The sequence below is a fragment of the Hemibagrus wyckioides genome, linkage group LG15, assembly GCF_019097595.1.
Source record: "Hemibagrus wyckioides isolate EC202008001 linkage group LG15, SWU_Hwy_1.0, whole genome shotgun sequence".
Lineage (NCBI taxonomy): Eukaryota > Metazoa > Chordata > Actinopteri > Siluriformes > Bagridae > Hemibagrus > Hemibagrus wyckioides.
The window spans coordinates 15,564,608-15,580,959 of record NC_080724.1 but is presented as its reverse complement, the minus strand read 5'-3'; the positions used below and the strand labels follow the sequence as shown (position 1 = coordinate 15,580,959).

The window sequence follows — 16,352 nt, the reverse complement described above, 5'->3', positions numbered from 1 at the left end:
CAATCATTATGGTAATGATGCAATAATGAAAAGGAAGTGAAATGTATTTTTACATTGTAATTTGTCTCAAAATAAGTAGAGCTGCAAGCATTTCCATGCTGTCATTTTCATCTCGTAAGGGTGCAAACAAGAACATGGTTTCATTAGCCTGGGAACACTTTTCAGGCAATGTTAAAACTCATAACAACATTAAATTGCTTCCTGCAATAACAGCTTACTGTGGGTGTAATAATTGAAACGAAATGTACTGCATACGGAAAGAATTTAGCTTGCACCTACAGTGAACTAAGCAAAAATTGTTCACATGATTATAGCCCAGTTTAATCTCACCAGTAGGTACAAGTGGCAGATATGTGTGTGCTGAAGTGGCAACAGTTTCGAGCCTCTCTACACAGTGAGTGTTTGAGAGTGTTTAAAATAGGATATGCCTCTGGCATGGACCTATGTGTTTTTCTTGAATTTTAAACAGCACTGGTGCCAGAAGTAAAGCTGCAGGAGCTTTAGCATAATGTACCTTGTGCATGTGCATGAATACATGTGCACATATGGTGGACATACAGTAGCGCATTTGGGGAAAATTGCAGACATTCCCACAGGCCTCCTACAAGTCTATGTGTAAGCTTTTATGATGATTGTACCTTCATAAATTTATATTGGTGCAGGCAAACTGCCTTTAGCAATAGCATAAATATTTAACCATGGCAATATACCGAACTTTAATAGCTATTTATGAATTATTTCAAGAAAAGTTCTTTCTATGAGGTTTCTATGGGGCTTAAGGTATTAGGGACCATGGACAAGGTACCAACATATTACATATTACACTGCAGACAACCATTCACACACTACAGGCAAGTCAAAGATATCAATCAGCCTACAACACATTTCTTTAGACTGGGGAGGAAACCAGAGTACCCAGAGGAAACTCCCCGGTGTGAATATGCTAACTTTGGGCCCACAGGGCGGTGGCAGGATGTCAGGGGTGGCAGGTGAGGACCCAAATGCAGAACACAGTCCGAGTTCAAAACTTAGAGTCTTTATTAAGAACGGCACAAAAATGGCAGAGTTCTCAAAAGAAACTGAAAAAACCAGGATACAGCAGGCTGGTAGAATCAGTAAATGAAACAACCACCTACAGTCCAATAATCCACAATCCAGAGAACAGGTTAAACGTAGGACAGGCAGAGTCATTAACAGCATACAATCCAATAATCCAAAATCCAGAAAGCAGGTTAAACGTAGGACAGGCAGAGTCATAAGCAGCATACAGTCCAATAATCCAAATTCCAGAAAGCAGGTTAAATGTAGGACAGGCAGAGTCATAAGCAGCTTACATTCCAATAATCCAAATACAGAGAACAGGTTAAACGTAGGACAGGCTTGAGTCTAGAGACATGGAACGTAGGGTGGATGCGAAGGGCCCGGGGAAGCTTGAGTCGGACGGATACTGGATTGAGCACTTTAGAGATTGGGAACGGACCAACAAAGCGAGGAGCGAGCTTCCGACAGGCGACTTTCAGGGGCAGATCCCGAGTGGACAGCCAAACCCGTTGGCCAACATGATAAGGGGGTGCCGGGTGGCGCTTACGATTGGCCCATCGAGCATAGCTTTTGGATGAGCGGAGAAGCACTAAGCGGGTCCTCCAGACCCGTCGACACCGTTTAACCAGAGCGAGGGCAGAGGGAACCGAGGCCTCTAATTCTTGGGAAGAGAACAGAGGTGGTTGATAGCCGTAAGTGGCCTGGAAAGGGGAGAGGCCTGTGGCTGCCGAGGGAAGAGAGTTGTGGGCATATTCGACCCAAATGAGGTTGGATGACCAGGATGTAGGGTCTTCAGAACAGAGGATTCTGAGCCCAGTCTCCAACTCTTGGTTTAAACGCTCCGTCTGGCCGTTGGTCTGTGGGTGGAAGCCAGATGAAAGGCTAATGGAGGTACCCAGGAGGTGACAGAACTCCTTCCAGAATCTCGAGGTGAACTGAGGCCCCCGGTCAGACACAATATTGCGAGGCAACCCGTGTAAGCGGAAGACATGTAATAGTAGCATCTGGGCAGTCTCCTTGGCGGAGGGAAGCTTGGCCAAGGGCACAAAATGGACCATTTTCGAGAATCAGTCCACCACCGTAAGGATGGTAGTGTGGCCGGCGGAAGGAGGTAGTCCGTTGACAAAAGTCCAGGGAGATATGGGACCAAGGTCGTCTGGGGGTCGGAAGGGGGCGCAGGAGCCCGGCTTGTGGGGTCCTGGATGATTTCTGCTGAGCACAGGTGGGGCAGGCTGCCACAAATCTCTGGATATCGTGCTTGAGTGATGGCCACCAGAAACGCTGTTGGAGAGTAGATAAGGTACGGGAAACCCCGGGATGACAAAAGAGGCAGCTGCTGTGGCACCACTGGATGACCTGAGACCTAAGGTGATCAGGGAAAAAGAGTCTGTTCTTGGGGCAGTTGCCTGGAATCTGTATCCCTGCGATGGCCTGCTGCACTCTCCTTTCGATCCCCAGATGAAGAGCACGGATGGTTACCGACGAAGGGAGGATGTGTTCGGGAGCTGGGTCATCCTCATCGGGGGTGAATAGTCGTGAAAGGGCGTCCGGTTTACCATTCTTAGAACCAGGGCGGAATGAGAGGGTGAAGTTAAAACGCCCAAAGAACAGCCCCCAACGAGCCTGTCGAGGATTGAGTCGTTTGGCTGTCTGAAGGTATTCAAGATTTCTGTGGTCAGTCCATACAATGAAAGGCTGCTCAGTGCCCTCCAACCAGTGGCGCCACTCCTCCAGGGCCAGTTTCACAGCCAGAAGCTCCCGTTCACCGATGGCATACTTCTGTTCAGCTGGGGAAAGGCGGTGAGAGAAAAAGGCACAGGGGTGGAGACGATTGTCCTTAGAAGCCCTTTGAGACAGGACGGCGCCCACCCCACAATCAGATGCATCCACCTCCACCACAAACTGGCGCGATGGGTCCGGAAGAATCAGGACAGGAGCAGTAGTGAAGAGCTTCTTAAGTTGGGCAAAGGCTAGCTCAGCCTCTGGAGTCCATGAAAAGGGGTGTAGCGAGGAAGTGAGTCGGTGCAGGGGTGCCGCAACGGCACTGTAACCTCTGATGAACTTCTGGTAGAAATTAACGAACCCCAGGAAACGCTGGAGCTGCTTACGGCTTTCAGGGCACTGCCAGTCCCTCACAGCCTCCACCTGTCTGGGATCCATCTGTATGCTACCGGCCGAGAGTACGAAACCCAAAAATGTGGTGCTGGAGGTGTGGAATTCACACTTCTCGGCTTTCACATACAGACGGTTCTGAAGCAGGCGACGGAGCACCGACCGGACATGGTGAACATGCTCCTCTAGGGAGTGGGAGAAGATGAGGATGTCATCCAAGTACACAAAGACAAACTGGTTTAGGAAGTCCCGGAGGATGTCGTTGACCAGGGCTTGAAATACAGCAGGGGCATTAGTGAGCCCGAACGGCATTACCAGATATTCATAATGGCCTGTTGGGGTGTTAAATGCAGTCTTCCATTCGTCACCCTCTCGAATACGCACCAAATGATAGGCGTTGCGGAGATCGAGTTTGGTGAAGACAGTGGCTCCCTGGAGGAGTTCGAAAGCGGTAGACATGAGGGGTAATGGATAACGGTTCTTGGTGGTAATGGCATTAAGCCCACGGTAGTCGATGCATGGACGCAAGGACCCAGCCTTCTTCCCTACAAAGAAGAACCCAGCCCCAGCAGGTGAGGAAGATGGACGAATGATCCCGGCCGCGAGGGAATCTTGAACATATCGAGTCATAGCCTCTCTTTCGGGTCCCAAAAGCTGGTAGAGCCGACCCCGAGGAGGGGTAGTGCCAGGCAGGAGGTCAATAGCACAGTCATATGGGCGATGAGGGGGTAAAGAGGGGGCTCTGACCTTGCTGAATGCCATCCCCAGGTCATGATAATCGGAGGGTACTGAGCTGAGGTCAGGGGGTGGTTCGTCCATGTCAGACACCTTGATAGGAGGTACAGATCCTAGGCAATGGGCTAGGCAGTAGGTCCCCCAATCCAGAATACGGCCGCTGGTCCAGTCCACGTGAGGATTGTGCTTCCGGAGCCATGGAAAGCCCAACATAACAGGGGCAAATGGTGAAGGGATCAGAAGAAAAAAGACAACCACTCTTGGTGATGTTCAGAGATGGTGACAAGCAAGGGTTTAGTGCGTTGGGAGGCATGATGGAGGACGTGGCCGTCCAAGGCCCGAACTTGGAGGGGCGAGAACAGAGGCACCGTCTCAAGGCCTAGTTGTTTAGCCAGGTCTTGATCCATAAATTCAGAGTCGGCCTGCCTGCGATAGAAGGCATCGTAGAGTGCGGTGGCATTCCACTCGTTGCCGATGGCAAATGTGCGGAAATCCACCGCATATTCCGCCACGGTTAGGCTCCCTTGTGAGGCTTCAAAGAGGGAGCGTGCCGCATCCTGCTGAGGAACTGAGGTGTCAAAGACCTTGCGGAGTTCATTGGAAAGACTCAAAGGAGGAGCAGAGTACAGACTGACATTCCCATTCGGCAGTTGCCCAGAGCTTGGCCTTGCCTGACAACAGGGAGATGACATAGGCTTCCTTGGAGCGGTCTGATGGGAAGGAAGAGGGTTGAAGTTCAAAGATCACTGAGCATTGCATCAGAAATGCACAGCATAGTCCTGGTTCACCGGAGAAGCGCTCGGGGTAAGGCAGGTGTGGCTCCCGAAGATGACCTAGTGAGCTCGTGGGTGTCGTTGTCGCCGAGGGAGCTGAAGAGGGTGGAGTGACTGAAAGCTGATTCATGCGACGGATCAGTTCGTGTGTAGCCGAGGCGAGATCCTGGAGACGACATTCGTGAGAGGTGGAGGTCTCAGATAAGGAGCTTAGAAGGGCTTGCATGTTCTGTGGCTCTGCTGGGTCCATGTTGGCCAGATGGTACTGTCAGGGGTGGCAGGTGAGGACCCAAATGCAGAACACAGTCCGAGTTCAAAACTTAGAGTCTTTATTAAGAACGGCACAAAAATGGCAGAGTTCTCAAAAGAAACTGAAAAAACCAGGATACAGCAGGCTGGTAGAATCAGTAAAGGAAACAACCACCTACAGTCCAATAATCCACAATCCAGAGAACAGGTTAAACGTAGGACAGGCAGAGTCATTAACAGCATACAATCCAATAATCCAAAATCCAGAGAACAGGTTAAACGTAGGACAGGCAGAGTCATTAACAGCATACAATCCAATAATCCAAAATCCAGAAAGCAGGTTAAACGTAGGATAGGCAGAGTCATAAGCAGCATACAGTCCAATAATCCAAATACAGAGAACAGGTTAAACGTAGGACAGGCAGAGTCATTGATTGAAGGAAGGCAGAGACAAACCAGGCAGACAGGAACTGAAGAAAAGGGCAGGATGCTGTCTCAGAAGCTCAAGGCTGACTGAAGAGACCATCTGGCAAGGAGCATGGACTGCTCGCTAGCTTATATAGGACAGAGGAGCATAAAATGGCGGAAACCGGAAATGAGATCGCGAAACCGGAAGTTGCGTCCCGGAACCGGAAGTAGCAACATGGAACCCGGAAATGCATGCCTGACACAGGAATTGTACCCCCAACTATGGAGTCATTTATTTCATGGAAAGTTGAATGCTTGGCTCTAAGGCCAGGGAATGAGGTAGCTTAGTGGTTAGGGCGTTGGACAACTGATTGGACGGTTGTGAGTTCAAAACCTGGGTCCTCCAAGCTGACACTGCTGTGCCCCTGATCAAGGCCCCTCTGTTGTATAAGGTGAAACTTTTTTAGATAAATTGTAAGTCGCTCTGGATAAGGGTGTATAACTTCAGTATAACTGCTTATCTTGTTCAGGGTAATAGTAGATTATCTATTCCAGAAATTTGAGGCAGATAAAATAGATAAAATAGTCTTAAATTTCATGAACATTAGCTCAGGGAATTTATTATTTATATATATTTTTTATTTTCCTAAAGAGAGTTAAATGCACTACAGAGATTGAGTTCAAATCCCAACAACACAACAGACTGTAGTGAGAGCCAAGGGAGTACTCTATAGATGGGAGGGATTTTACAGTCTCTTCCTTGTCAATCACAGTTACAGTAACCAGTTGCAGCTATCTGTATGGTTGTATGTGGAAGTTGGTAGATAGCAAGAATGAGGTTTCCTGGCTTCATGTGTCTCGGATGAAACGTGTTAGCGTTCACCCTCACTGGATGGTAGCTGTCATGTGATAAGGGAGAGCAGGCTTGTGGGTGTTGTTTTTTGTGAGAGTGGCTTGCATGATGATGAACACAGGTAATTATTGCAGACATGGTAAAGGGAGATTGAAGGCGATGTTAACCTGTACACTTCTTTATTCTCATAGTCATATCCTGCCAGATCTTATCGTTGCTAATATTGCACCACATGCACATGTGGTCCAGACTTGACAGGAAATTAGGACATAATAAAGATAATATACCAATCTCATGGATTCCATCAAGTAAGGAACAAAAGCAAATCGGATATCAACCTTGCAACTTTTGAGCCTTGAATATATTCAGTTTGCAAAGTAGCCAAGAGAAAACAGTGAATGTTTATTTCCCTTGAGTTTCTGAGAATCACACTAATGATACTATTGCACTGAGTTCATATTTTAGCACTTAACACTGGATAAGAGCTATAAAGAAGTTCTCCTGCTATCAAATCTATAATGATACTTAGCAATTTTACCATATTAGCACTTTAGACAGACATTTGAAATAATCCTTTAATCACTGATTTTCATTTTATTGTGCAGCATAGAATGGATTACACTACTTTACTTTCTGTGCATATCCTAAGCACAAGAGCACATCCATAACCCAGACTATGTAGTATATCACAGCAGCAGTTCTAGGGCACATGAACCTAAAAAACGCTGTCTATGACTTGCAGTTGGTATTAAATATTGATCAAAAAAACCCACATGAAAGAAGTCTACATTACATTTCATAGCCTAAAGGGCATAGGTTAAAGGTTTCAGTTTGACACAGACATGTTCTTCTCATGCTCCAGAGCTTTATTCCATAATGTACCTCATTTTAAACATGTTTAGATATTCCCTATGAATATGTGTCTGTTTGAATTATGTATGCAGGTGTTTGTCTCATTGCTTCCTCCACTATGCTTCCTTTGAATGATAAGTTGTTGTTATCCATCTCTTTCTCTGAAGGTTTTCTTGATTAATGCGCTGCTGTGCATTAAACGCAAAAACCAGGGTTCAGGAAGTGAGGTTTAGTAGGCTTGCACAGGAATAATTTAAAAAAGTTAGTAGTAGAATTCTCTGCTTACAATGTATGGATTCCTGGGTCATCATAGGGACTTGCCCCTTATTATGTCAAGGAAAAACAGTTATTAAGACATATAGTTCCAGTGAACAGTATGCCATTGGGCTTCTGTCAGGTTTCCATTATCACCAATGATCCAATATAATTTGTGAAATGTTTTTTTTTTTTTTTTTTTTACAATAGACATTTTAAGTAAGTAGCTTTGTAGGAATCTGAATAAAGCAAGCCAGAGGCAATGTGCAATGGCATGAGGAAGATACCTTGAGATGAACCAGACTCTAAAGGATACTCATCCTTTTCTATGTGACACTGAATAGTGAGATTATAATGCAATAAGCATATTGATTTACTTGGGCGTTTAAGTTCACAACACCACATCTTATGTACAAAATTATAGTATCCAGGAAAGATCCAATTTAACAATGGTGAGTCTGGTGTATAAACTGTTTTTGGCAAATGGATATCATTAGGGTATCCATGGGGGACAATTCACAACAGCAGAAAGTGAGTCATAACTGCAGAGCTTCAAAAGTAGAGCATAAGGATGAATACAGAATATCCGGAGTGTGAGAGTATCCATGGCAGTAGAAGTGTGTAAGGAACACAGATCAGGCAGCAGGAGTGTACAGACTGCTTAACACTGAGACACGACAGATTAGGTGGATTTGATAAATTTGAGTCTCAGTTTGCATTATCTAGATTATATAACATTTATAATGATTATAAAGAAGTCCAGCATACTCATTTGTAACCTAAAGATTCTGTCCTACACTTCAGGAGACTGGAGATAAGATAACGCTAGACATTCCTTTAAAATGAAAGTGCTACAAGAAGAATGTATATTTCCTATAAATGACTAAGCCATAAGAACCTCAGACAAAATGAAATAAACCCTATGATATTGTATATACTGCTCAAAAAAATTAAAGAAACACTTTAAAAACACAACATATCTCACATCAGGATATGTATGGACTGGGTAATGTGTTAGGAACGGAAGAATGCCACAATGTTTGATGGACATGAAAATGATCAGAGGGCTGAATTCGACAACACTCCGAAAATCAAAGTGAAAAAATGCTGCAGCAGGCTAGTCCATTTTGCATTCAATCTCAAAATGGTACTCAGTAGTTTGTATGGCCCCCACGTGCTTGTATGCATGCCTTGCAATGTCGGGGCATGCTCCTATTAGATGACGGATGGTGTCCAGGGGTATTTCCTCCCAGAGAGGGCATCACTGAACTCCTAGACAGTCTGAGGTGCGACCTGGCGATGTCGGATGGACCAAAACCTAATGTCCCAAAGGTGTTCTATTGGATTTAGGTCAGGCGAGCATGGGGGCCATTCAATGGTATCAATTCCTTCATCCTCCAGGAACTGCCTGTATACTTTCACCACATGAGGCCAGGCATTGTCATGCACCAGAAGTATCCCAGGACTCAGTGCACCAGCTTAGGGTCTGACAACGTGCAAGGATTTCATCCCAATACCTAATGGCAGTCAGGGTGCCATTGTCTAGCCTGTAGAGGTCTGTGCATCCCTCCATGGATATGCCTCCCAGGACCATCACTGACCTACCACCAAACCGGCCATGCTGAACAATGTTACAGGCAACATAATGTTCTCCACGGCTTCTCCAGACCCTTTCACGTCTGTCACATGTGCTCAGGGTGAACCTGCTCTCATCTGTGAAAAGCACAGAGTGCCAGTGGCGGACCTGCCAATTCTGGTGTTAATTGGCAAATACCAATCGAGCTCCACAGTGCCAGGTAGTGAGCACAGGGCCCATTGAGGACGTTGGGTCCTCAAACCACCCTCATGGAGTCTGTTTCTGATTGTTTGGTCAGAAACTTTCACAGCAGTGGCCTGCTGGAGGTGATTTTGTAGCGCTCTGGCAGTGCTCATCCTGTTCCTCCTGGCATGAAGGAGCAAGGGTCATGCTGATGGGTTAAGGACCTTCAATGGCCCTGTCCAGCTCTCCTAGAGTAACTATCTGTCTCCTGGAATCTCCTCCATGCTCTTGAGACTGTGCTGGGAGACACAGCAAACCGTATTGATGTGCCATTCTGCAGGAGTTGGACTGCCTGTGCAACCTCTGTAGGGTCCAGTTATCGCTTCATGCTACCAGTAGTGACACTGACCCTAGCCAAATGCAAAACTAGTGAAAAACAGTCAGAAAACATGAGTAGGGAAATAATTTCAGTGGCCTCCACCTGTAAAACCATTCCTGTTTTGGGGGCCATCTCATTGTTGCCCATCTAGTGCACCTGTTGTTAATTTAATTAACACCAGAGCAGCTGAAACTCATTAACAACCCACTCTGCTACTTAACTGACCAGATCAATATCCCAGGAGTTTAATTGACATGAACACAACACTCTGATTAAAAAAAGCACCTTTAATTTTTTTTTAAAGTATGAATCACTCAAAATCTACTTGGATTGTGTGGTAACAATAATGAAATATGAATTAAATAAACCCCAGTTCATTATGGGATTTTACTTGAAATTTCACACTGGAAAAATGCACAGGAATTCGACAGGAATTTTCCATAAAAATTTTCATGCAATAAACCAAGACCACAGATGATGCCCAGTGCATTGATCGTTCTGTGTTTGATTTCTGCAGCACATTATTTCTCTGTGCTGTTTTTCTATACCAAAAGTCTTAGTGTAGCATAGGACTCATCACTCACAGCAGGAAAGTAATATCCTTTCCTGCTACTGCCTTGCAGACCTGTCCGTATCACCCTGACACTCCAAAACCACAAGAAAGACATGGTTTTCTCATATAGAGCGTGTCATCCGGAGGCAATCAGGAATCTTGCCTACTACTGAGTTATTACCACTTGCATTGGCTTTGTGTCGCTCCCATTTCTCACTGACTCTCCAGTCTCCTGCGGTGTTTCTTCTCACGAAATAATGCAAAAATGATTTCTGCTTTTCTTTCCTTTTCTTTTATTGTAGTTACTATTATTTAACAATGTCAATAGATAGATAGATAGATAGATAGATAGATAGATAGATAGATAGATAGATAGATAGATAGATAGATAGATAGATACTTTATTCATCCCAATGGTAAATTTACAATATACAGCTGTTTTGTTGTGTTAAACTAAACCAATTTTCCTTCTTCTTGAGCTTTCTATCTTCAACATTTAAACAGGTATGAAATTCAAATACATTATGTACCAATAAAAGAACTGAAGTTTATTTCTTGTTATTAATCTCTTCTTTTTTGTGACATATTTTACATTATATTCATTATGAAATAAATCCCTGACTAAAATGTCATGATGATGAAGGCTGTAGAAAATTTGATGAATATTATGTAAACAGTAAAGTGTCTCCTAAATGTCCTGCCCACTTGTAATGTAAAAACAAATCCTTTACCCAAGTGCTGAAACGTGGCCATGAACAAAGTGGCACTTTTGTTCCTCTATCAATCACTCCTTTTGTTACCTCTGCCATCAAGTGCATTTCCATCGAAAGTGCTCTTTGTGCTTACGCCCCATTTTAATCTTCATATTTCTCATCTGCACAGCCATGACACACCCCTTAAGTGCCTGTCAGTCAAAAACTGCTCATCAGACATCAGCTCAGCGGATCACATCTTACTGCATGTAATAATTCCTAATGGCACTTCTGTGACCTTTTATAAGGGGGACACATTATTTTTTTTCTGACAATGTTCTGGGAAATTTACATTAACACACAAAGCTTAATGATGCATCACATCAGACACGTCCTTAAAGTACTGTATTAACAACTGCACTACTAGAAACTCCTCTCAAATAACTAAAGAGTTATTAGATGATCATTTCAGTCAAAAGACAGATTATTGTCAGTAACTTCCACATGTAAAGATATACCATCGATTTCAGTGAGATACAAAAGCAACATGAGTAATATCATTATGACATTTTACATCATAGGGTTGCAGTTTACTCCAAAATCTTTTAGCTCTATTAGGAAATTCCAACAAGAAGTAATTTATTAACAATAACTTGTTCATTTACTTTTTTTCATGAAGTAGAGTGTATTTGAGATTGAAACCACATAGCAACCCAGAATAAAAATATTAAGAATAAATATAACCACTATTAATGTATTAATGTCTGTTGTACTTGTGTATATTTAGATGAATGGAGATCAGGAATTCAGGAGTCACAAAATCACATATGTAGTAATTTTTAAATATATGAAATACTGAATGTATAAGTATTAGTGTCCCATTTAGCTTGATAATAATAATAATAATAATAATAATAATTATTATTATTATTATTATTATTAGTAGTAGTAGTAGTAGTAGTAGTAGTAGTAGTAATATGCCTTTTCTTTTAAGTGCTGCAGAGAGTTGCACCCTTGTAACACCTTTTATTTACTATATGTTTTTGTTTATCTCTTATATATGAAATTTACATTCCTGTCTAGGATGGACTCTAGGGCTTCGGAGTTTCTAGGGTATCAAGTTTATTTTTTTTATGTGCACAAAATGTCAGGGACCATTGTACACTGAAATGCTCTCAGGTACATTACAACTGACTAACGCAAAAGACTATGCATATATACATCAGAAGATAAAGGGGAAATGAGGAAAGAGGGAGGCAAACTGTAGACTTCTCAAGAGGTTTGACATTTTCTTCCCGTTGAAAGAGCACAAAAACATGTGGATTGCCGAAATCGATTATTTCCACTGAGCCTAGAGGATATTGCGCTCAGCGGTGCTGCTCGACTTTAATAGAAGCACAGCAGCGTTATCGCGTAGAGTAATCTTTTATAATGCGGCGGTATGAACGCGCATCGCGCCTTCAGCTTACATCACGCTCTTTCCCCCCACCATCCCTAAAACCTCTTTTCATACTTAACACCTCTTCCACACTGTTAATCCACCACAGCCGCTGTGACTTGCATGCACGAACATCTACAGGTAAGCTTGTTATCAGACTATACTACTGAGTCAAGTGCGCAAAACCGGAGACTCTTAATTATTATGTGCGTAATTTTTGGGTTTGGGTTTAGTTTTTGCTTCATACACCGTATGAAGTAAGTAGATATGAATGTGGTTATTGTGGTTTATAATGTGTGCGACGTGAATTCTTTCTTTCTTTCTTTCTTTCTTTTGTACATTGTAGTTAAAGCTTCATTTGAACAGCTAATGGATATTCATTAAACTCGTTTTCTAAAAGTGGAATAATCATAAAAATAGGAGATTTTGGAAATAAAACTGTTTTTTTTTTTCTTTTGAGAAAAACAAGAATAGAAGAGCCACATTTACATTACAGATAACATTATCTGGAATCTACACATCTGAAAAGCTGGATATCTGCTGTGGCTTTTACTCTCCCCTGAAGAAAAGAAAATGGATAATGTGTCAATTTCTGGGAGTAATCCATCTCGCTGTAACTCAAGTAACTATTCGCATCCTAACTGCAGCACATCTCCACCGTGGATGTTATACCCAGACTTCTACATCTGGCTGCCAGTGGTTTACTCAGTCATCTGTGCTGTAGGACTCACTGGCAACACAGCTGTCATCTATGTTATACTGAAAGCCCCGAAAATGAAAACCGTCACCAACTTGTTTATCCTGAACTTGGCGATTGCTGATGACCTTTTCACTCTGGTATTGCCTATCAATATTGCAGAGCACCTGCTAAACTACTGGCCCTTTGGTGAGCTTCTTTGCAAAGTGATCCTCTCAATAGACCACTACAACATTTTCTCCAGCATTTACTTTCTCACAGTGATGAGCGCTGACCGCTACCTGGTGGTGATTTCCACACTGCAGTCCAAGCGGATGCCCCATCGCACATACAGGTTTGCAAAAATGATCAGTGTGTGTGTGTGGGCTCTTGTTGTCCTTATTGTGGCACCATTTACCTTTTTTGCTGGCATTTACGTGAGTCCTGATGATGCAGAGAGCAGGAAGAGTTGTGTGTTGAGCTTCCCAAGCCCTGAAAGCTTCTGGTTCAAAGCCAGCCGGATCTACACCCTGGTCTTCAGCTTTATCCTTCCTGTGTCAACGATTTGTGTCTTGTACAGTCTAATGCTCTACAAGTTGAGGCATACACATCTAAACTCCAATGGCAAGGCACTGGATAAAGCCAAAAAGAAGGTGACTGTTATGGTCTTTGTGGTGCTTGCGGTGTGTCTGTTCTGTTGGACTCCTTTTCACTTAAGCACGGTGGTGGCTCTGACCACAGACCTGCCCACAACTCCACTGGTTATTGGAATCTCCTACTTCATTACAGGCTTGAGCTATGCTAACTCCTGCCTTAACCCATTTCTTTATGCCTTCCTGGATGACAGCTTCAGAAAAGCTTTTAAGAAAATGCTCGAATGTTAATCTGTGCAAAAGGGACACAAATTTAAAAGCTTAAGGTCAATTTCACGAGCAAAGCCGGATCAAAAAAGGTAGGCTTTTCAAAAGGAACAATGTGTTGCGATCACAACAGGCCAGGTCTAGTGGGGTTTTATTCCTTCCCCTGTCATTTTAAGGACCATGGTGTGACACATAATAATACAGCAGAATGACACACAGGACTACACAAAGTGTCCCATAGCAGAAGCTATAGACACTGTATCCTTTAAATTTACATTGAAAAATGCGTATCAACTGTTTTGATGAGTCTATGTTTGTAATATATGTTGTGTAGCCAATTCATCAGACTCAAATTTACACAGAACTGCTGAAATAAGTGACTAATTATATTACAATACAGAGAAGATTCAAAGGATGTTTCCATCTGTTATTATGAGATAAGTCTGAATCTGACAGTCTATTTGTATTGTATTGAGATTGCAGCTGCTGTGGGTCTTATTTCATTTACATGTACTCCACTAAGTCTATACTAACTGAATAACACTGTTCTCACAAATATATTATAATCTATAGAATAGGTCTTATATTGCCAAACATGCTTCTTTGTTCCTTTTTACTTAATAATAGCATTTAATATAGCACATGTACTGTTGTTTATTCTGCTGTAATTAACTGTAGGCTACTGTATTGCTTCTCTACTCTCTAGTAATGAATAAAATAAAAGGTTTATGCTATAATGTTTTTTGTTCTTTAGGCAAATACACTAACAGACATACTTTAATTTACCAAACTATGTTTTTGTCATTTGTATATAAGTAAAATACATATTTCAAAACCCCGAGCTCAACTCACTAACCACAAAAAATTTCCACAGACCAAACCCTGATGGAACTGACACAACATGAATGCAAATTATATGATTAGATGCTCAGAATGTCCAATAGCATTGTAAACTAATCATAATGCTATAATATCAAAGTTTAGGTTTCTTCAATTGGCTAGGTTTCAGCTAATAGATCATTTTAGCTCTTAGGGAAAATAAAGGCACAATATCAGCTTAGCTAGAAAAAAGGGAAGGGATGAGTGACCATGCTAAAAGATGACAGCACAGTGGGTCACTAGTGGCAAGATCATTCACCCAACTGGAACAGATAACTAGAGAGAGAGAGAGAGAGAGAGAGAGAGAGAGAGAGAGAGAGAGAGAGACCTTTTTAGCGTTAACACACACACACACACAAATACACACACATACACATATAATGTATGACATATACATGTCATCTCTCTCTCTCTCTATGTATACACACACACACACATACATATATATATATATATATATATATATAGAGAGAGAGAGAGAGAGAGAGAGAGAGAGAGAGACCTTTTTAGCGTTAACACACACACACACACAAATACACACACATACACATATAATGTATGACATATACATGTCATCTCTCTCTCTCTCTATGTATACACACACACACACATACATATATATATATATATATATATATAGAGAGAGAGAGAGAGAGAGAGAGAGAGAGAGAGAGATGATATGTTGATAGTCATAGATTAGATATAGATATAGATATATACATTCACTGTCCACTTTAATAGGAACACCTGTACCCCTGCACAGTCATCTGCTTGACAGGTATCTGTACTGCTGATGATTGGTTGATTGGATAATTGATTGAGGAGGTGAGTTTTATTTTAAAGCAACACAGTGGGTGTATTTTAAAGTAACACAATAGGAACATATGTATAATTTAGGGCTGTGATTATTTATGATTAGATTAATGAAGACTGTCATTCCTAATTACTACAGTTTCATAGTTTTAGTTATTTCATTTTAATTTCAAACCCACATTATAATGACTTTACTTTTTCTGAGGCATAATTTTAGTTTGGACAGAATTTGAAAATATTAATTACACTTATGGATTTTTCAATGGAATAATCAGTGTTCGTAACCTTTGTGTTACGTGGAATTTTCAATATTATATTTTTATTATATTTTATTATATTTTGTTTTCATAATCGTGGTGTAATGTGTAATATTACCAGCAGATGGCAGTAGAGCACTGTACTCTGGTTTCCTGTATCCCACCCTTTCTTTCTCTTTCACAATCAATTTTCAGTGCTTTGTCCCAGTTGGATATTACATTCATTAAGACATAATTTTCTTGTCTGATGGTGTTGCTAATTGTTGCTTAAAGCCTAGAAGAAGCAATTTCTTCCAGAGAATGTAACCTCCATTTGCATGTTCATGAATTATTGACAGTTATTAAGACTCCAATTGTACCCCTGGGACACAGTACATAATTTATATTTTTTAATTCACTCATTTTGGATGCAAGATCTACTCATCAGTTCTTGGACAATATAAGTGAATTTGCAAAAACGTATAATTGAAATTAAACAGTTACGCTAAAAACACGATACTCCTGTATAAATTTCATTTCAGACTGTTAGACTGAAATAAAGGTTACAGCCATATTGCACCAATAAATGTTTTGTAATTTTTAATCTATTTTCTAACGTGTGTAAAGAAAAATCCTATCACCTCCAACACTGCAGGACTACAGGAAATTGGTTTTCTTGTACATGCTGTCTGCATGTATTTATCTTGGCATTATTTGCCAAGCTACTCAACAAAAGTGGGTGAAACCTGTATTGAAATAATGCTCTATTCCATATCCCTTTTTTCCTAT

The 16,352-nt window shown here is 41.8% G+C and overlaps 1 protein-coding gene across 1 annotated transcript; it reads left to right on the top strand.

Annotated features, from left to right (window-relative positions):
- The first annotated feature begins 12,085 nt into the window (after positions 1-12,085).
- LOC131366131 (neuropeptides B/W receptor type 1) lies at positions 12,086-15,946 on the top strand. The gene is made up of 2 exons (XM_058410330.1): positions 12,086-12,240; positions 12,560-15,946. Exon 2 carries the CDS (start codon positions 12,673-12,675, stop codon positions 13,657-13,659), a length of 987 nt encoding a protein of 328 aa, XP_058266313.1. The 5' UTR covers positions 12,086-12,240; positions 12,560-12,672; the 3' UTR covers positions 13,660-15,946.
- The last annotated feature ends 406 nt before the right edge of the window (positions 15,947-16,352 follow it).

What these genes read in the sequence shown, in the direction of transcription:
- LOC131366131 (XM_058410330.1), top strand. Translation starts at nt 12,673, where the DNA reads ATGGATAATGTGTCAATTTCTGGGAGTAATCCATCTCGCTGTAACTCA.